At 42.2% G+C, this 22,802-nt stretch overlaps 1 protein-coding gene across 3 annotated transcripts in view; it reads left to right on the top strand.

Annotated features, from left to right (window-relative positions):
• The window catches only part of adgrl2b.1 (adhesion G protein-coupled receptor L2b, tandem duplicate 1), a gene marked incomplete at its 3' end in the record, with an annotated part of 112,935 nt that overhangs the window by 32,612 nt on the left and 57,521 nt on the right, over positions 1–22,802 (top strand). For 2 of the 3 annotated variants that reach the window (XM_087810409.1, XM_087810407.1), the window contains 4 exon segments: positions 6,754–6,967; positions 12,417–12,526; positions 14,543–14,557; positions 16,356–17,156. In XM_087810409.1, coding sequence (XP_087666535.1) covers positions 6,754–6,967; positions 12,417–12,526; positions 14,543–14,557; positions 16,356–17,156 — 1,140 coding nt within the window. 3 annotated transcript variants of the gene reach the window in all.

Here is a 22,802-nt window from a genome sequence, read left to right as displayed (position 1 = left end):
TGTGTGTGTGGGTGTGTGTGTTTGCGTGTGTGTTTGTGTGTGTGTGTGAGTGTGTGTGTGTGAGTGTGTGTGTGTGTGTGTAAGTGTGTGTGCGTGTGTGTGTGTGTGTATGTGTATGTTTGTTTGTGTGTGTGTGTGTGTGTGTGTGTGTGTGTGTGTGTGTGTAAGTGTGTGTGCGTGTGTGTGTGTGTGTATGTGTATGTTTGTTTGTGTGTGTGTGTGTGTGTGTGTGTGTGTGTGTGTGTGTGTGTGTGTGTGTGTGTGTGTGTGTGTGTGTGTGTGTGTGTGTGTGTGTGTGTGTGTGTGTGTGTTGTCATCAATGAATGTCTCATTTCTTTCCTCAAACCCAAGAATGTGTAAAACGTTCCTCAGTGAAGCTCAATAGAGGCTCAGCAGGAAGATCTGGGATGAATGTGGAAGACGTTCTTCATCGTGACCCGAATACTTGATGAGGTTCATATGAAGACCAGTGATGTCGGCCAGTCTTAGCACCGTGGTTACTATGGCGAGCAAGTGTGTCGATGATGTCATTTCCTCCCTGAGAGAGTCTTCGCTCACAGACTCACTGCAGCTTCAAAGCTCAAGCGAAGCTTCGAGATGAAACACTCGTGAACAACAAACTCCATCTGAGGATCCAGATCATCGTCGTCTCTTCTTCTGCTGCTCATCTCTGAGATGGTTCAGCTTCTGAAGGAGGCCTTGAGAAGATCCACAGCTCGTTTCTTCTCCTCACCTCTGGAGATCCGTTAATGTTTCAACCTTTGATCCCATGTTGAGTCGAAGCTGAGACTCGTCTCATGAAAGAGTCTCACACTCTTGACCTTCACTCTTGACCTTCACTCTTGACCTTCACCTAAACTGTTGTTGAGAAGATCTTCATCTTCCATCACAAACGGAAATCAAATGGTCTCAGGACGTCAACAACATTATTGACGTGACGACACTTTTTCTCACTTTAGATTCCAACCTTTTATCTCGTTTAACGACGTCGAGAATTAAAGAAAAACATTTCATCATAACTTTTGTTGTGTTAGAGGAAGTGCAATAAGAGTGATATAGTAATGTGTGTTATACTTAAAGAGTGATATAGTAACATGTGTTATACTTAAAGAGTGATATAGTAACATGTGTTATACTTAAAGAGTGATATAGTAACATGTGTTATAGTTAAAGAGTGATATAGTAACATGTGTTATACTTAAAGAGTGATATAGTAACAAGTGTTATACTTAAAGAGTGATATAGTAACAAGTGTTATACTTAAAGAGTGATATAGTAACATGTGTTATACTTAAAGAGTGATATAGTAACGTGTGTTATACTTAAAGAGTGATATAGTAACATGTGTTATACTTAAAGAGTGATATAGTAACGTGTGTTATACTTAAAGAGTGATATAGTAACATGTGTTATACTTAAAGAGTGATATAGTAACATGTGTTTTACTTAAAGAGTGATATAGTAACGTGTGTTATACTTAAAGAGTGATATAGTAACATGTGTTATACTTAAAGAGTGATATAGTAACATGTGTTATACTTAAAGAGTGATATAGTAACATGTGTTATAGTTAAAGAGTGATATAGTAACATGTGTTATACTTAAAGAGTGATATAGTAACATGTGTTATACTTAAAGAGTGATATAGTAACATGTGTTTTACTTAAAGAGTGATATAGTAACATGTGTTATACTTAAAGAGTGATATAGTAACATGTGTTATAGTTAAAGAGTGATATAGTAACATGTGTTATACTTAAAGAGTGATATAGTAACAAGTGTTATACTTAAAGAGTGATATAGTAACGTGTGTTATACTTAAAGAGTGATATAGTAACATGTGTTATACTTAAAGAGTGATATAGTAACAAGTGTTATACTTAAAGAGTGATATAGTAACATGTGTTATACTTAAAGAGTGATATAGTAACATGTGTTTTACTTAAAGAGTGATATAGTAACATGTGTTATACTTAAAGAGTGATATAGTAATGTGTGTTATACTTAAAGAGTGATATAGTAACATGTGTTATACTTAAAGAGTGATATAGTAATGTGTGTTATACTTAAAGAGTGATATAGTAACATGTGTTATACTTAAAGAGTGATATAGTAACATGTGTTATACTTAAAGAGTGATATAGTAACATGTGTTATAGTTAAAGAGTGATATAGTAACATGTGTTATACTTAAAGAGTGATATAGTAACATGTGTTATACTTAAAGAGTGATATAGTAACATGTGTTTTACTTAAAGAGTGATATAGTAACATGTGTTATACTTAAAGAGTGATATAGTAACGTGGGTTATACTTAAAGAGTGATATAGTAACGTGTGTTATACTTAAAGAGTGATATAGTAACATGTGTTTTACTTAAAGAGTGATATAGTAACATGTGTTATAGTTAAAGAGTGATATAGTAACAAGTGTTATACTTAAAGAGTGATATAGTAACATGTGTTATACTTAAAGAGTGATATAGTAACATGTGTTATACTTAAAGAGTGATATAGTAACATGTGTTATAGTTAAAGAGTGATATAGCAACATGTGTTATACTTAAAGAGTGATATAGTAACATGTGTTATACTTAAAGAGTGATATAGTAACATGTGTTATACTTAAAGAGTGATATAGTAACATGTGTTATACTTAAAGAGTGATATAGTAACAAGTGTTATACTTAAAGAGTGATATAGTAACATGTGTTATACTTAAAGAGTGATATAGCAACATGTGTTATACTTAAAGAGTGATATAGTAACATGTGTTATACTTAAAGAGTGATATAGTAACATGTGTTATACTTAAAGAGTGATATAGTAACATGTGTTATAGTTGAAGAGTGATATAGTAACATGTGTTATTGTTAAAGAGTGATATAGTAACATGTGTTATAGTTAAAGAGTGATATAGTAACATGTGTTATACTTAAAGAGTGATATAGTAACATGTGTTATAGTTAAAGAGTGATATAGTAACAAGTGTTATACTTAAAGAGTGATATAGTAACATGTGTTATACTTAAAGAGTGATATAGTAACATGTGTTATACTTAAAGAGTGATATAGTAACATGTGTTATAGTTAAAGAGTGATATAGCAACATGTGTTATACTTAAAGAGTGATATAGTAACATGTGTTATACTTAAAGAGTGATATAGTAACATGTGTTATACTTAAAGAGTGATATAGTAACATGTGTTATACTTAAAGAGTGATATAGTAACAAGTGTTATACTTAAAGAGTGATATAGTAACATGTGTTATACTTAAAGAGTGATATAGCAACATGTGTTATACTTAAAGAGTGATATAGTAACATGTGTTATACTTAAAGAGTGATATAGTAACATGTGTTATACTTAAAGAGTGATATAGTAACATGTGTTATAGTTGAAGAGTGATATAGTAACATGTGTTATAGTTAAAGAGTGATATAGTAACATGTGTTATACTTAAAGAGTGATATAGTAACATGTGTTATAGTTAAAGAGTGATATAGTAACATGTGTTATACTTAAAGAGTGATATAGTAACATGTGTTAAACTTAAAGAGTGATATAGCAACATGTGTTATACTTAAAGAGTGATATAGTAACATGTGTTATAGTTAAAGAGTGATATAGCAACGTGTGTTTTACTTAAAGAGTGATATAGTAACATGTGTTATAGTTAAAGAGTGATATAGTAACATGTGTTATACTTAAAGAGTGATATAGTAACAAGTGTTATACTTAGTAACAAGTGTTATACTTAAAGAGTGATATAGTAACATGTGTTATACTTAAAGAGTAATATAGTAACATGTGTTATACTTAAAGAGTGATATAGTAACATGTGTTATACTTAAAGAGTGATATAGTAACATGTGTTATACTTAAAGAGTGATATGGTAACATGTGTTATACTTAAAGAGTGATATAGTAACATGTGTTATACTTAAAGAGTGATATGGTAACATGTGTTATACTTAAAGAGTGATATAGTAACATGTGTTATACTTAAAGAGTGATATAGTAACATGTGTTATACTTAAAGAGTGATATAGCAACATGTGTTATACTTAAAGAGTGATATAGTAACATGTGTTATACTTAAAGAGTGATATAGTAACATGTGTTATAATTAAAGAGTGATATAGTAACATGTGTTATACTTAAAGAGTGATATAGCAACATGTGTTATACTTAAAGAGTGATATAGTAACATGTGTTATACTTAAAGAGTGATATAGTAACATGTGTTATACTTAAAGAGTGATATAGTAACATGTGTTATAGTTGAAGAGTGATATAGTAACATGTGTTATAGTTAAAGAGTGATATAGTAACATGTGTTATAGTTAAAGAGTGATATAGTAACATGTGTTATACTTAAAGAGTGATATAGTAACATGTGTTAAACTTAAAGAGTGATATAGCAACATGTGTTATACTTAAAGAGTGATATAGTAACATGTGTTATAGTTAAAGAGTGATATAGCAACGTGTGTTTTACTTAAAGAGTGATATAGTAACATGTGTTATAGTTAAAGAGTGATATAGTAACATGTGTTATACTTAAAGAGTGATATAGTAACATGTGTTATACTTAAAGAGTAATATAGTAACATGTGTTATACTTAAAGAGTGATATGGTAACATGTGTTATACTTAAAGAGTGATATAGTAACAAGTGTTATACTTAAAGAGTGATATAGTAACATGTGTTATACTTAAAGAGTGATATAGTAACATGTGTTATACTTAAAGAGTGATATAGTAACATGTGTTATACTTAAAGAGTGATATAGTAACATGTGTTATACTTAAAGAGTGATATAGAAACATGTGTTATACTTAAAGAGTGATATAGTAACATGTGTTATACTTAAAGAGTGATATAGTAACATGTGTTATACTTAAAGAGTGATATAGTAACATGTGTTATACTTAAAGAGTGATATAGTAACATGTGTTATACTTAAAGAGTGATATAGAAACATGTGTTATACTTAAAGAGTGATATAGTAACATGTGTTATACTTAAAGAGTGATATAGTAACATGTGTTATTGTTAAAGAGTGATATAGTAACATGTGTTATACTTAAAGAGTGATATAGTAACATGTGTTATACTTAAAGAGTGATATAGTAACATGTGTTATACTTAAAGAGTGATATAGTAACAAGTGTTATACTTAAAGAGTGATATAGTAACATGTGTTATACTTAAAGAGTGATATAGTAACATGTGTTATACTTAAAGAGTGATATAGTAACATGTGTTATACTTAAAGGGTGATATAGTAACATGTGTTATACTTAAAGAGTGATATAGTAACAAGTGTTATACTTAAAGAGTGATATAGTAACATGTGTTATACTTAAAGAGTGATATAGTAACATGTGTTATACTTAAAGAGTGATATAGTAACATGTGTTATACTTAAAGAGTGATATAGAAACATGAAGAGCACAAAGAAACATGAAGGCCACAGAGAAACATGAAGACCACAGAGAAACATGAAGACCACAGAGAAACATGAAGAGCACAAAGAAACATGAAGGCCACAGAGAAACATGAAGACCGACCACAGAGAAACATGAAGAGCACGGAGAAACATGAAGACCACAGAGAAACATGAAGACCACAGAGAAACATGAGACCACAGAGAAACATGAAGACCACAAAGAAACATGAAGACCACAAAGAAACATGAAGCCCACAGAGAAACATGAAGACCACAGAGAAACATGAAGACCACAGAGAAACATGAAGACCACATGAAGACCACAAAGAAACATGAAGACCACGGAGAAACATGAAGAGCACATGAAGACCACAAAGAAACATGAAGACCACAAAGAAACATGAAGACCACAAATAAACATGAAGAGCACAAAGAAACATGAAGGCCACAGAGAAACATGAAGATCGACCACAGAGAAACATGAAGAGCACGGAGAAACATGAAGACCACAGAGAAACATGAAGACCACAGAGAAACATGAAGACCACAGAGAAACATGAAGACCACAGAGAAACATGAAGACCACAAAGAAACATGAAGACCACAAAGAAACATGAAGCCCACAGAGAAACATGAAGACCACAGAGAAACATGAAGACCACAGAGAAACATGAAGACCACATGAAGACCACAAAGAAACATGAAGACCACGGAGAAACATGAAGACCACGGAGAAACATGAAGACCACAAAGAAACATGAAGACCACAAAGAAACATGAAGACCACAAAGAAACATGAAGACCACGGAGAAACATGAAGACCACGGAGAAACATGAAGACCACGGAGAAACATGAAGACCACAGAGAAACATGAAGACCACAAAGAAACATGAAGACCACAGAGAAACATGAAGACCACAAAGAAACATGAAGACCACAAAGAAACATGAAGACCACAGAGAAACATGAAGACCACCGAGAAACATGAAGACCACAAAGAAACATGAAGACCACAGAGAAACATGAAGACCACAAAGAAACATGAAGACCACAAAGAAACATGAAGACCACAAAGAAACATGAAGACCACAGAGAAACATGAAGACCACAAAGAAACATGAAGAGCACACAGAGGAGATGTTTGTTCTGGTTCATGGTCTGGTTAACGCTGCAGTAAACATGGAACTGATGCGACTGATTGATGTCCTTTCAGAAGATCGTCTCTTGTTCTTGGTGTGGTTGGTCATCAGACCAGGTTCAGGTTCTTCTCTAACTCCAGCTCTGTGTCCTTCAGGCTTCAGCCGGGCAGCGCTGCCGTTCGGGCTGGTCAGGAGGGAGCTCTCGTGCGAAGGATACGCCATCGATCTGCGCTGCCCAGGAAGTGATGTCATCATGATCGAGACGTCCAACTACGGTCGCACTGACGACAAGATCTGCGACGCCGACCCGTTCCAGATGGAGAACGTCAACTGCTACCTGCCCGACGCCTACAAGATCATCTCTCAGAGGTAAAGGTTCTTCATGAAGATCGTGTGGAGGGTCAGCCTCGTGTGCCTGTGTCTCTGGACATGTGACGACCACTGACCGCTGCTCAAAGTATTGATAATAATAAACACAACTGTTATTTCCAAGAACTGTTAGTACATTTTACTATATATATATATTCAATATAAAGCCATCAATACACAACAAGTGTGTGTGTCGCTCAAATACAGCTTTAATGTGTTCAAAAATAGAATCAAAACTTAATTTACTGAAACCAACGTTAAACATTTAAACTATTTGGTTCGTTGACAAGATAACAAAACACACACTGACACACACACTCTTACAGTCACACACACACTCTTACAGTCACACACTCACACACACTCTGACACACACACTCTTACAGTCACACACTCACACACTGACACATACACTCTGACACACACACTCTTACAATCACACACTGACACACACACTCTGACACACACACTCTTACAATCACACACTGACACACACACTCTGACACACACACTCTGACACACACACACTGACACACACACACTGGCACACACACTCTTACAGTCACACACTGACACACACACTCTTACAGTCACACACACACTCTTACAGTCACACACTCACACACACTCTGACACACACACTCTTACAGTCACACACTCACACACTGACACATACACTCTGACACACACACTCTTACAATCACACACTGACACACACACTCTGACACACACACTCTGACACACACACACTGACACACACACACTGACACACACACTCTTACAGTCACACACTGACACACACACTCTTACAGTCACACACACACTCTTACAGTCACACACTCACACACACTCTGACACACACACTCTTACAGTCACACACTCACACACTGACACATACACTCTGACACACACACTCTTACAATCACACACTGACACACACACTCTGACACACACACTCTGACACACACACACTGACACACACACACTGACACACACACTCTTACAGTCACACACTGACACACACACTCTTACAGTCACACACTGACACACACACTCTTACAATCACACTCTGACACACACACTCTTACAGTCACACTCTGACACACACACTCTTACAGTCACACACTGACACACACACTCTTACAGTCACACTCTGACACACACACTCTTACAGTCACACACTGACACACACACTCTTACAGTCACACTCTGACACACACACTCTTACAGTCACACTCTGACACACACACTCTTACAGTCACACACTGACACACACACTCTTACAGTCACACACTGACACACACACTCTTACAGTCACACACTGACACACACACTCTTACAGTCACACACTGACACACACACTCTTACAGTCACACACACACTCTTACAGTCACACACTGACACACACACTCTTACAGTCACACACTGACACACACACTCTTACAGTCACACACTGACACACACACACACTGAAACACACACTCTTACAGTCACACACTGACACACACACTCTTACAGTCACACACTGACACACACACTCTTACAGTCACACACTGACACACACACTCTTACAGTCACACACTGACACACACACTCTTACAGTCACACACTGACACACACACTCTTACAGTCACACACTGACACACACAGTCTTACAGTCACACACTGACACACACACTCTTACAGTCACACACTGACACACACACACACTGACACACACACTCTTACAGTCACACACTGACACACACACTCTTACAGTCACACACTGACACACACACTCTTACAGTCACACACTGACACACACACTCTTACAGTCACACAACAATGATTTTGTTGATCAGGTTCAGACATTGAACTAAAAATGTTCGACAACACGATTGTGTCGTTGGAACTTTCTTCAGTAACACATCTGACTGACGGGCAGGAGTCGTCCTTGAACGTCTTCACACTTTGAGTCATAGAGGCGGAGCCAACAGAGTCACATGATCTTGATTCTGGAGCCTCAGATCTTCATCTCAGGCCAGGATGTTCCTCAATGTTGCTCCATCAAAACACTCCTGCATGTTTGAAGAGTCTTGAACATCTTCTCCTGACTCACCTGGATCCCCTGAAGCTCCTGCACATCATCGCCCACGTCCTGGCACCTCTGGTCCTGATCCTCTCCAGAGGGACTCGACAGGAATAGATCTTCTAAATGTAGAGCCGGTGTCAGCAGACGCCTCTGACTCGTCCACGCTCACCTGCTTCTGTGGACCAGAGCCATGGACCCTGATCCTCATGAAGATGATGATCTGATCAAATCATCATCACGTCGTGAATCAATGATTCTTCTGTCGTCGACACAAACCTTCGTTCAGAAGATTCTCCTCCATCTTCGTCTGCTGAAGAAACATCTGTTTCTCCAGAGGCCTTCAAACGAGTATCTTCAGTTTAAACATGAAGTTTAAACTGAAGATACTCTGAAGAATAAACCAATATTATTATTATCGTTGGAGTGGATTTTAATGAATGAAAAATCTTTATTTTCGGAGGTTTTTCTTTGGCCAAACTGTGAAGGTTAGACTCACAACATTTGTGGAGATGTTTCTTAAAAACAGTTTTTGTTTAGTTCATGAGGCAGAAAACTATTATTAGACCTGCATTCATGAGCTGAAGTGGAGCGAGTTCTGACGCTGGAGATATGATCAGCTCCACGTCGAATCCATTCTCCTCAGTCCTGAGAGAACCAGGAGCTCGCAGCCATTCTGAGGTTGACCCACTTTCTGTCGCCAGACGAGCTCCAGCAGAAGAAGCTGCTGACGCTCCTCACATGGAATCCTCCCTCAAACCTGGTCATCATGTCGGGTTGGAGCTCCAGCAGCTCGTCCTGTGTTGCTCAAGGGCACGACGAGTCCACTGGCTCAGCTCACTTCAAACTTGAAGATGTCGAGAACATGCCATGAACAGTAAATAATAAATAATAATAATAAAGATCACAACACATTATTAATCCAGGTTGAATCACGTGTGGAAGAGAAGGAGAGAAAAGTGGAGAAAACTCTGACAAAACCACCTTCAAATGAAGTCCTCAGGAGTTTAAAGGTCATTAAAGATGAACAAAAGTGTTATTTAACAAAACAACACATCATTGAAAACATGATTATATTGAATAAAGTCATTTCATGGGAAAAGCTGCAGCATTGATTATTACTTTTACTTTAGCAATAAGAAAAACTCATAGTATTTGTACTTCAAGGACAAGAACGATATAAGAAACATTAGTCAAGAGTCAGTGTTTAATACATGAACTCAATCAAGAATCATTGTTTGACTGACAGCTGCTCAGATATCAAACCATATCAATGAAAAAGCGCTGGAGTTAAAAAAGCCTCATGGATCTGTTCATCATGGATCTGTTCATCATGGATCTGTTCATCATGGATCTGTTCATCATGGATCTGTTCATCATGGATCTGTTCATCATGGATCTGTTCATCATGGATCTGTTCATCATGGATCTGTTCATCACGGATCTGTTCATCACGGATCTGTTCATCACGGATCTGTTCATCACGGATCTGTTCATCATGGATCTGTTCATCACGGATCTGTTCATCACGGATCTGTTCATCATGGATCTGTTCATCACGGATCTGTTCATCACGGATCTGTTCATCATGGATCTGTTCATCATGGATATGTTCATCATGGATCTGTTCATCATGGATCTGTTCATCATGGATCTGTTCATCATGGATCTGTTCATCACGGATCTGTTCATCACGGATCTGTTCATCACGGATCTGTTCATCACGGATCTGTTCATCACGACTTTACATGTTGTTATTCTTCAGGTCCATCATGTGCTTGTGTTCACGTCGCTGCAGCAAACCAGTCATGAATCCTTCCATGTCTTCGTGGAATTAGAAGTTCCTGAAATATTCATCTTGTTCTCGTTCGTTGCCAAACGTTGACTTTCCTGTTTGTTTCTTAATCCTCCGCCTCCAGAGCGACTGAAGTGCCGCCAGTTTCACTTTTTCCTGCTTTTCTACCTCAAAGCTCTGCACAGAATCACAGCGTCTTTCTTTCCATCTGTCCCTGGAGACTTGAACCAACAACCACTGCACACACCTGTGGGATAAACAAGCGTGAAACATCCTAGTCCTGACACCTTTTGTTGCAGAGATGACTGGAGATGGTTTCAAGTTGTTGTCGAGACTCATTCATCACGTCATGAATGTTCTACACTTTTATTTATTGTTGAAAGACCTTTAGTTCCTCGTGTCGGAGGCGTTTATAGAATCAAAGATGGTCGAACCAGTTGAAAGCAAAACGTATTTTTAACGTAAAACACTTTTCATTTATTAGAACAAAGTGTTTTCCACATAGTGTCACTTATGTAACAAAACACGTGTCATTGAAGATGGTGTGAACGTTTCTGGTCCAACATATAGTTATGGTTGAGAAGATGAAGCGAGAGTTGAAGCTTCAAGAGCTTCTAGTCGTGACTCGTAGATAAAGAGTCAAAACTGTCTGAAGCTCAAACATATTTGTTTCTTTGTGTTTCGTGACTTGAGATGTTCAAGTGCCTTGTTCATCAGCAGCGTGTTCTGATCGGACATTATTTTGACACATTTCCTCACATCGGAGAAAACAACATCATTTGATAGAAACAGACAACAGGCCACGCCCACACCGGGTCACGCCCATACCAGGCCACGCCCACACCGGGTCACGCCCACACCAGGTCACGCCCACACCAGGTCACGCCCACACCAGGCCACGCCCACACCAGGTCACGCCCACACCAGGTCACGCCCACACCAGGTCACGCCCACACCAGGTCACGCCCATACCAGGCCACGCCCACACCAGGTCACGCCCATACCAGGTCGCGCCCACACCAGGTCACGCCCGCACCAGGTCACGCCCATACCAGGTCGCGCCCACACCAGGTCACGCCCATACCAGGTCGCGCCCACACCAGGTCACGCCCGCACCAGGCCACGCCCACAGCAGGTAGCGCCCACACCAGGTCGCGCCCACACCAGGCCACACCCACACCAGGCCACGCCCACACCAGGTCACGCCCACACCAGGTCACGCCCACACCAGGTCACGCCCACACCAGGTCACGCCCACACCAGGTCGCGCCCACACCAGGTCGCGCCCACACCAGGTCGCGCACACACCAGGTCACGCCCACACCAGGTCACGCCCACACCAGGTCACGCCCACACCAGGTCACGCCCACACCAGGTCACGCCCACACCAGGTCGCGCACACACCAGGTCACACCCACACCAGGTCACCCCCACCTGTCTGGTGTCGATGTGTCCATCAAAATGTCTGAGGAAACCCCCGTGAAGATTGTCTCCTTCACTGTGTTTGTGTGAAGAAGCTTCTGGTTTCAGCTCCTGCTGTATGTTGAAGTCATGAAGAAACTCTGGTCATGTTCTCTCTTCTTTAGGTGCAACAACCGTACGCAGTGTGTGGTTGTCACGGGATCCGACGTCTTTCCCGACCCGTGTCCCGGAACCTACAAGTACTTAGAGGTCCAGTATGAGTGTGTTCCTTACAGTAAGTATCTCATCTCATCCTGAGGTCCACCTGCTCATCTTCTGTCCTCTGGTGTCAACATGAAAACTGAAACATTGCTGATGTTCTAGGAGGTGAACTAGTTCAACTAGTTATTGTTACCTTAAAAGAAATGTACTTTTATTGAACGACTTCAAAGGAATCATTTTAAACTGTGTTTCAAATCTTCTCCAGTAACTCATGAAACTTCAAACGAAGTGTTTACTAATAACTAACCCGTTGTTTACCAACATCATCATTTCTTCCAGCGTCACACGCTTCGTGGAAAACATTCTTTTCCAGGCTTGGTGTCGTGAAGATTTCATTTGAAACGATGATAAAGTGATGTTTTCTCTGTTTGTGGTGAAATTATAATCATGGAAATCATCACATAGAATCCTTCAAGAAGATCCAAGAACCTGATGAATCTTAACTTCCTTCAAACCTGAGCAGCTTCAGTAATGAAGCCTTTATTACTGAAGTTAATGATGTTTTACAATATTTGATAACAATTGTTGGTAAAACCGTTTCTTGTGCTTCAAGCTCAGAGTTATTGAGTTCAAAACTAAAACGTTAGACTCTTGGAGGCGAAAGTTCATTCGATTGATCGACTTTATTGATCTGGATTCACCTGATTTCATCATATTTTCAATCAATGACCTCCTGTTACCAAAACTAACTATTACTTACCACGTCTTCTCTCCTCATGTGTTTCGCTCTCCTCTCCTCCTCTCCTCTCCTCCTCTCCTCTCCTCCTCTCCTACTCCTCCTCACCTCCTCTCCTCTCCACCTCTCCTCCTCTCCTCTCCTCCTCTCCTCTCCTCCTCTCCTCCTCTCCTCCTCTCCTACTCCTCCTCACCTCCTCTCCTCTCGTCTTCACCTCCTCTCCTCTCGTCCTCTCCTCCTCTCCTCTCCTCTCCTCTCCTCCTCTCCTCTCCTCCTCTCCTCTCCTCCTCTCCTCTCCTCTCCTCCTCTCTTCTCCTCCTCACCTCCTCTCCTCTCCACCTCTCCTCCTCTCTCTCCTCCTCTCCTCCTCTCCTACTCCTCCTCACCTCCTCTCCTCTCCACCTCTCCACCTCTCCTCCTCTCCTCCTCTCCTCTCCTCCTCACCTCCTCTCCTCTCCACCTCTCCACCTCTCCTCCTCTCCTCCTCTCCTCCTCGCCTCCTCGCCTCCTCTCCTCTCCACCTCTCCTCCTCTCTCTCCTCTTCTCTCCTCTCCTCTCCACCTCTCCACCTCTCCTCCTCTCCTCCTCGCCTCCTCGCCTCCTCTCCTCTCCACCTCTCCTCCTCTCCTCCTCTCGTCCTCTCCTCCTCTCTCTCCTCTTCTCTCCTCTCCTCTCCTCCTCCTCTCCTCCTCTCGTCCTCTCCTCCTCTCTCTCCTCTCCTCTCCTCTCCTCACCTCCTCTCCTCTCCACCTCTCCTCCTCTCTCTCCTCCTCTCGTCCTTTCCTCCTCTCCTCCTCTCGTCCTCTCGTCCTCTCTCTCCTCCTCTCTCTCCTCCTCTCGTCCTTTCCTCCTCTCCTCCTCTCGTCCTCTCCTCCTCTCTCTCCTCCTCTCTCTCCTCCCCTCTTCTCGTCCTCCTCATTGAAGTGATATTTCTCCTCATTGAAGTGATATTTCTCCTCATTGAAGTGATATTTCTCCTCATTGAAGTGATATTTCTCCTCATTGAAGTGATATTTCTCCTCATTGAAGTGATATTTCTCCTCATTGAAGTGATATTTCTCCTCATTGAAGTGATATTTCTCCTCATTGAAGTGATATTTCTCCTCATTGAAGCGATGTTTCTCCTCATTGAACGACATCTTCTGCTGTGATGTTGCAGAAGAAGATAAACAACTCCTCCATCATGACTTTTGTTCCTCAGGAGGCGCAGGACAATCTTACAAACTCTTACAAACTCTTTCTCCTCAGATCTTCAGAAGCTTCTTCTCAACTCTTGTTTGCTCTTTGACTCACGATAACCTTTTCTCTTCCTCTTACACTCTTTCTTTTGCTCTCTTCTCCTGCCTGAAATAGAAGTGGAGCAAAAAGGTAAATGAGTGGTCGAGTCCACACGACCCTCTGGTCCCTTGTTCTTTGTTGTTGAGTCATCCCCGACCCCCGACCTCCGACCTCTTCCCGTCTGTCAAACACTAAAGCAATAGTTTGCATCTGTTGAATCCAATCAAAGTTCACCCGTCGACTCCTGAAGACTCTCCTCAAAGAACGAGGTCCATGTGTCGCTTCAGTCCAGCACGTCAGCACTGATGCTTGAGTGAGTTTGAAACAGGTTGAGAAAGTTTGGGGAAAAAACTTCCCTTTTTAATCGTGACCCCACGAGACCTGCCGCGACCTCCCTCACACATCAGTGGGACCTTCCTGTGTCTTCACGAGTGAACGTCCTTCTGTCTTTTGTTTGACCTTCGCTGCAACATTGACCTGTTGTTGAGGACGAGTGTGTGAGTGTGTGAGTGTGTGAGTGTGCGAGTGTGTGTGTGTGTGCGAGTGTGCATGTATGTGAGTGTGCAAGTGTGCATGTGTGTGAGTGTGCGAGTGTGTGTGTGAGTGTGCGAGTGTGCCTGTGTGTGAGTGTGCGAGTGTGCCTGTGTGTGAGTGTGCGAGTGTGCCTGTGTGTGAGTGTGCGAGTGTGCCTGTGTGTGAGTGTGCGAGTGTGCCTGTGTGTGAGTGTGCATGTGTGTGAGTGTGCATGTGTGTGAGTGTGTGAGTGTGTGAGTGTGCCTGTATGTGAGTGTGCAAGTGTGCCTGTGTGTGAGTGTGCAAGTGTGCCTGTGTGTGAGTGTGTGAGTGTGCATGTATGTGAGTGTGCAAGTGTGCCTGTGTGTGAGTGTGTGAGTGTGCATGTATGTGAGTGTGCAAGTGTGCCTGTGTGTGAGTGTGCAAGTGTGCCTGTATGTGAGTGTGCGAGTGTTCATGTGTGTGAGTGTGCGAGTGTGCCTGTGTGTGAGTGTGCATGTGTGTGAGTGTGCGAGTGTGCATGTGTGTGAGTGTGCGAGTGTGCCTTTGTGTGAGTGTACGGGGTGTGCATGTATGTGAGTGTGCAAGTGTGCATGTGTGTGAGTGTGCAAGTGTGCATGTGTGTGAGTGTGCGTGTGTGCATGTGTGTGAGTGTGCAAGTGTGCATGTGTGTGAGTGTGCAAGTGTGCATGTATGTGAGTGTGCAAGTGTGCATGTATGTGAGTGTGCGAGTGTGCCTGTGTGTGAGTGTGCGAGTGTGCCTGTGTGTGAGTGTGCGAGTGTGCCTGTGTGTGAGTGTACGGGGTGTGCATGTATGTGAGTGTGCAAGTGTGCATGTGTGTGAGTGTGCAAGTGTGCATGTGTGTGAGTGTGCGAGTGTGCATGTGTGTGAGTGTGCAAGTGTGCATGTGTGTGAGTGTGCAAGTGTGCATGTATGTGAGTGTGCAAGTGTGCATGTGTGTGAGTGTGCGAGTGTGCATGTGTGTGAGTGTGCAAGTGTGCATGTGTGTGAGTGTGCGAGTGTGCCTGTGTGTGAGTGTGCGAGTGTGCCTGTGTGTGAGTGTGCCTGTGTGTGAGTGTGCGAGTGTGCCTGTGTGTGAGTGTGCGAGTGTGCCTGTGTGTGAGTGTGTGAGTGTGCATGTGCAGTGTGTAACCTTCCCCAAAACTCTACTTCCTCCATTTCTACATCGATTTATTCACAGGTTTCATTTTGACCCTTTTTAGTTTGTTGTTCCTGCGAGGATCAGAGGCTTGAATGCATCTTCTTTCATTTAATTCTTACCTTCATTTCAACCATCGAAACTGTTTCTGTCCTTCGTACAGCATCGAGAACGACAGTCAGTGATCCAGATGTTGACCCGACTCTCTCTTCTAGTCTTCATCTGTCCTGGGATCCTGAAGGTCGTCGGAGACGCGACCTTCATGTACGAGGCGGAGCAGCAGGCCGGCTCGTGGTGCAAGGATCCGCTGCAGGCCGCGGACAAGGTCTTCTTCATGCCCTGGACCCCCTACCGCACCGACACCCTGATCGAGTACGCTTCCCTGGAGGACTTCAAAAATGGCCGCCAAACGACGACGTACAAACTGCCGCACCGCGTGGACGGCACCGGCTTCGTGGCGTACGACGGCGCCATCTTCTTCAACAAGGAGCGCACGCGCAACATCGTGAAGTTTGACCTTCGCACGCGCATCAAAAGTGGCGAAGCCATCGTCAACAACGCCAACTATCACGACACGTCGCCGTATCGCTGGGGCGGCAAGACGGACATTGACCTCGCGGTGGACGAGAGGGGATTATGGGTAATCTACGCCACGGAACAAAACAACGGGCGGATCGTGGTGAGTCAGCTCAACCCCTACACGCTTCGCTTCGAGGCCACGTGGGACACGGTCTACGACAAGCGCTCGGCGTCCAACGCCTTCATGGTGTGCGGCGTCCTTCACGTGGTTCGCTCGACCTACGAGGAGAACGACGGCGACGCCAGCAAGAGTCACATCGACTACGTCTACAACACCAGAGCGAGTCAGGGCGACTACACCGACATCCCTTTCCCCAACCAGCAGCAGTACATCACCGCCGTGGATTACAACCCCAGAGACAACCAGCTCTACGTGTGGAATAACTTCTACGTCCTGAGATACGACCTGGACTTTGGACCTGGAGATCCAGCTGAAGGTAAGAACCAGACTTTGATACCAAATGAAGGAAAAGTGCATCTTTTTGATTATAAATCTTCACGTTCAAGTGATTTGAAGTAAATGAAGATCAGATCTTATGCATCCTCTATTATTATTATGATCTTCTTCTCTCTCACTTCACAACAATGTTCAAGATGTTTGACCAGAATATGTTTGGTGCTCGAGATGCAACAGAAACATCAGGTTCACCTGAAGTCAACACTTTTGAAGGTTGATGTTTGTCTCTCATGACATGTGGATGAAGGTTCAGTTCCTGAGAACAAATATGAGTTCCTAATAACAACATACATCATATAAATGACTTAAAATACGGAGCAAAAGCTCTAGTTGTTTCATTTCAAGTGACTTTCTTCCTTCAGCAGAGAAATATATGGTAGCAGTCGAACAAACTCATGGCTTCACCTTCACTTTGACACTAAACTGACGCAGTTTGTCGCGTCTGACCATCGTCTCAACTTCAGTTCAAATCAATGATTGGTTTTCACTCAAATGAAAAACTTCTCGTCTTACTCGCCTACTTTCAGAAGTTGGATGGACTTTCACTGCAGTAGAAACATTTGGAAGTACATGTTGAAGTACACGTTGAAGTACATGTTGAAGTACACGTTGAAGTACACGTTGAAGTACATGTTGAAGTACACGTTGAAGTACACGTTGAAGTACACGTTGAAGTACATGTTGAAGTACACGTTGAAGTACACGTTGAAGTACATGTTGAAGTACACGTTGAAGTACACGTTGAAGTACACGTTGAAGTACACGTTGAAGTACATGTTGAAGTACACGTTGAAGTACATGTTGAAGTACACGTTGAAGTACATGTTGAAGTACACATTGAAGTACATGTTGAAGTACACGTTGAAGTACATGTCACCTCAGACTGACCTTCACCTCAGACTGACCTTCACCTCAGACTGACCTTCACCTCAGACTGACCTTCACATCAGACTGACCTTCACCTCAGACTGACCTTCACCTCAGACTGACCTTCACCTCAGACTGACCTTCACCTCAGACTGACCTTCACATCAGACTAACCTTCACATCAGACTGACCTTCACATCAGACTGACCTTCACCTCAGACTGACCTTCACATCAGACTGACCTTCACCTCAGACTGACCCACATCAGGCTCCAGAGCCTCGTAACATGGATCTTGACATTATGAACCTCTGGTCTCTGGTCGGCCCAGAGAGCTGGTCCACATCATCCATCTGGACTTGTGGACATTCAGAAGCAGCTTCCGGTGGGAAATGTGACTCCTGACCATGTTGAAGGGGGTCGAGGTCTCAATGGAGCCTGTGTGCTCGTGAACTCTGACCCTTGTCAACACGTCCGTTTGTTTTCCTGCTGTTCCCTGGAATCGTTCCAGGACGAGAACTCAAGAGGTTTCAAGTGAGTTTTCCTGAACAAGCAAAGCTTGAATTGAAAGAAAACACTTTGATTCTGGATCCACTGGTTGAAGGACTTATAGATTTTAATTAACAAGTGGATCATCATCATCTTCATCTTCATCATCATCATCATCATCATCATCATCTTCATCTTCATCATCTTCATCATCATCATCATCTTCATTTTCATCATCATCATCATCATCATCATCTTCATTTTCATCATCATCATTATCTTTATCATCATCTACATCTTCATTTTCATCATCATCATCTTCATCATCATCATCATCTTCATTTTCATCATCATCATCATCATCATCTTCATCATCATCTACATCTTCATTTTCATCATCATCATCTTCATCATCATCTTCATTTTCATCATCATCATTATCTTTATCATCATCTACATCTTCATTTTCATCATCTTCATCATCATCATCATCATCATCTTCATCTTCATCTTCATCATCATCATCATTTTCATCATCATCATCATCATTTTCATCATCATCATCATCATCTTCATCTTCATCATCTTCATCATCTTCATCATCATCATCATCATCATCATCATCATCATCATCATCATCTACATCATCATCATCATCATCTACATCATCATCATCATCTTCATCTTCATCATCTTCATCATCTGCAGCAGTATCAAAACAGGTCACACAGCTGAGCAAACATCACACATTTCATTGAATTTCCTCCAGTGGAAGCGAACATCGTGACACACGTCAAGGAAAGATGAAATGAATTCACTTCACACGATGACAATCAAATATCTACACACACACACACACACACACACACACACACACACACACACACACACACACACACACACACACACACACACACACACACACACACACACACACACACACTTACTCAAACATCTATGACTATATCCCAGGATGTTTGAGATTCATTCGTTTAGCTGCTGTTTTTAAACTGATGGAGCCTTTATCCGTTATTATCATGTAATTATCATGTTATTATCGTGTTATTATTGTGTTATTATCATGTTATTAACATGTTATTATCGTGTTATTATCATGTTATTATCATGTTATTATCATGTAATTATCATGTTATTATCGTGTTATTATCATGTAATTATCATGTTATTATCATGTAATTATCATGTAATTATCATGTTATTATCGTGTTATTATCATGTAATTATCATGTTATTATCGTGTTATTATTGTGTTATTATCATGTTATTAACATGTTATTATCGTGTTATTATCATGTAATTATCGTGTTATTATCATGTTATTATCGTGTTATTATCATGTAATTATCATGTTATTATCATGTAATTATCGTGTTATTATCGTGTAATTATCGTGTTATTATCTGCTTGAACAACAATGTGACACATATGTGCGACAGAACGACACAAAGATGTTTAGCCTCCAGCTCAGGTCACGTCACAAAAGTGATCGTTGTATGATTCTGTGTTTTATAGTTTTGATTAGAAAACCGTAGATATTGTTGAATAACTAAAGCTCTGCTGGTTAAGTTAAGGTGAGACTTAAGTTAAGTCTTAAGTCGACGTAAGAAGACAAAACACGTCGATGACGATAATGTCGACTCGAATCATCCGTGGATCGTGTTCGTCTGACAGGAACGTTGTTAACCTTCAGCAGAAAGATGATCAACTTGAGCTTCTCTGTGGAACATCTTTCATGAAGGCTTCGGTCGAACACCTGCTGCTCTTGAATACTTCAATATGTTGAACCTCAAGCGCATCAAACTCTAAACCCTCTTCAGACGCAGTTTTATTCACTAGAACAAGTTTTGACACAATATCTTCACCCATTTGTCCTCCATGTTGTTGTGATTCATCTGAGCTGCACACGCATCACTGAAGGCTTCAGAAGAACATTTAGAAACGTTCTGAGGAGCAGAGAGAGGATCGAGACTCGATGGTACTTGAAAATAATTGGTTCATGTTTATTATGTTTCTTAAGTCCCTTTAACTTCTTCACTGGCGAGGATTAGGATCGATGTCCTGATGAGTCTCTGAAGGACACGAGTCAGTCCTGCAGGTTCATCTCATGAACGTCTTTGTGTCTCTGAGACTGAGACGCACTTGAGGCGCAGAAGAAATTAATCGTGTCCATAAAGATTCATGGACCAGAGACAAGTTACCAAGTCTTTTTCTTCTCCTCCTTCACTCCTGCGACATGTTTGTCCTTCAGCAGCTGCTGTGACGCTCGTCGTCCATGAGTCGTCCTCACCTTCATCCTGAACCTTCATGTCCATGAGTCCTCCTCACCTTCATCCTGAACCTTCTTGTCCATGAGTCCTCCTCACCTTCATCCTGAACCTTCATGTCCATGAGTCGTCCTCACCTTCATCCTGAACCTTCTCGTCCATGAGTCGTCCTCTTTCATCCTGAACCTTCTCGTCCATGAGTCCTCCTCACCTTCATCCTGAACCTTCATGTCCATGAGTCGTCCTCACCTTCATCCTGAACCTTCTCGTCCATGAGTCGTCCTCTGGTTCATCCTGAACCTTCTCGTCCATGAGTCGTCCTCACGTTCATCCTGAACCTTCTCGTCCATGAGTCCTCCTCATGTTCATCCTGAACCTTCTCGTCCATGAGTCGTCCTCTTTCATCCTGAACCTTCTCGTCCATGAGTCGTCCTCACGTTCATCCTGAACCTTCTTGTCCATGAGTCGTCCTCATGTTCATCCTGAACCTTCTCGTCCATGAGTCGTCCTCTTTCATCCTGAACCTTCTCGTCCATGAGTCGTCCTCACCTTCATCCTGAACCTTCTTGTCCATGAGTCCTCCTCATGTTCATCCTGAACCTTCTCGCCCATGAGTCGTCCTCTTTCATCCTGAACCTTCTCGTCCATGAGTCGTCCTCACCTTCATCCTGAACCTTCTTGTCCATGAGTCGTCCTCATGTTCATCCTGAACCTTCATGTCCATGAGTCGTCCTCACCTTCATCCTGAACCTTCTCGTCCATGAGTCGTCCTCTTTCATCCTGAACCTTCTCGTCCATGAGTCGTCCTCACGTTCATCCTGAACCTTCTCGTCCATGAGTCATCCTCACGTTCATCCTGAACCTTCTCGTCCATGAGTCGTCCTCACGTTCATCCTGAACCTTCTCGTCCATGAGTCGTCCTCACGTTCATCCTGAACCTTCTCGTCCATGAGTCGTCCTCACGTTCATCCTGAACCTTCTCGTCCATGAGTCCTCCTCATGTTCATCCTGAACCTTCTCGTCCATGAGTCGTCCTCTTTCATCCTGAACCTTCTTGTCCATGAGTCCTCCTCACGTTCATCCTGAACCTTCTCGTCCATGAGTCCTCCTCACCTTCATCCTGAACCTTCATGTCCATGAGTCGTCCTCACGTTCATCCTGAACCTTCTTGTCCATGAGTCCTCCTCACCTTCATCCTGAACCTTCATGTCCATGAGTCGTCCTCACCTTCATCCTGAACCTTCTCGTCCATGAGTCCTCCTCACCTTCATCCTGAACCTTCATGTCCATGAGTCGTCCTCACCTTCATCCTGAACCTTCTCGTCCATGAGTCGTCCTCACGTTCATCCTGAACCTTCTCGTCCATGAGTCGTCCTCACGTTCATCCTGAACCTTCTCGTCCATGAGTCGTCCTCATGTTCATCCTGAACCTTCATGTCCATGAGTCGTCCTCACGTTCATCCTGAACCTTCTCGTCCATGAGTCGTCCTCATGTTCATCCTGAAACTTCATGTCCATGAGTCGTCCTCACGTTCATCCTGAACCTTCATGTCCATGAGTCGTCCTCACGTTCATCCTGAACCTTCTTGTCCATGAGTCATCCTCACGTTCATCCTGAACCTTCTTGTCCATGAGTCATCCTCACGTTCATCCTGAACCTTCTTGTTCATGAGTCGTCCTCACGTTCATCCTGAACCTTCTTGTCCATGAGTCGTCCTCATGTTCATCCTGAACCTTCTTGTCCATGAGTCCTCCTCACGTTCATCCTGAACCTTCTCGTCCATGAGTCGTCCTCACGTTCATCCTGAACCTTCTTGTCCATGAGTCGTCCTCACGTTGATCCTGAACCTTCTTGTCCATGAGTCGTCCTCACGTTCATCCTGAACCTTCTTGTCCATGAGTCCTCCTCACGTTCATCCTGAACCTTCTTGTCCATGGGTCGTCCTCACGTTCATCCTGAACCTTCTCGTCCATGAGTCGTCCTCTT

The sequence above is a fragment of the Callionymus lyra genome, chromosome 16 (assembly GCF_982586985.1).
Source record: "Callionymus lyra chromosome 16, fCalLyr1.hap1.1, whole genome shotgun sequence".
Taxonomy (NCBI): Eukaryota; Metazoa; Chordata; class Actinopteri; order Syngnathiformes; family Callionymidae; genus Callionymus; species Callionymus lyra.
This window is presented reverse-complemented; position numbering and strand designations above follow the sequence as displayed.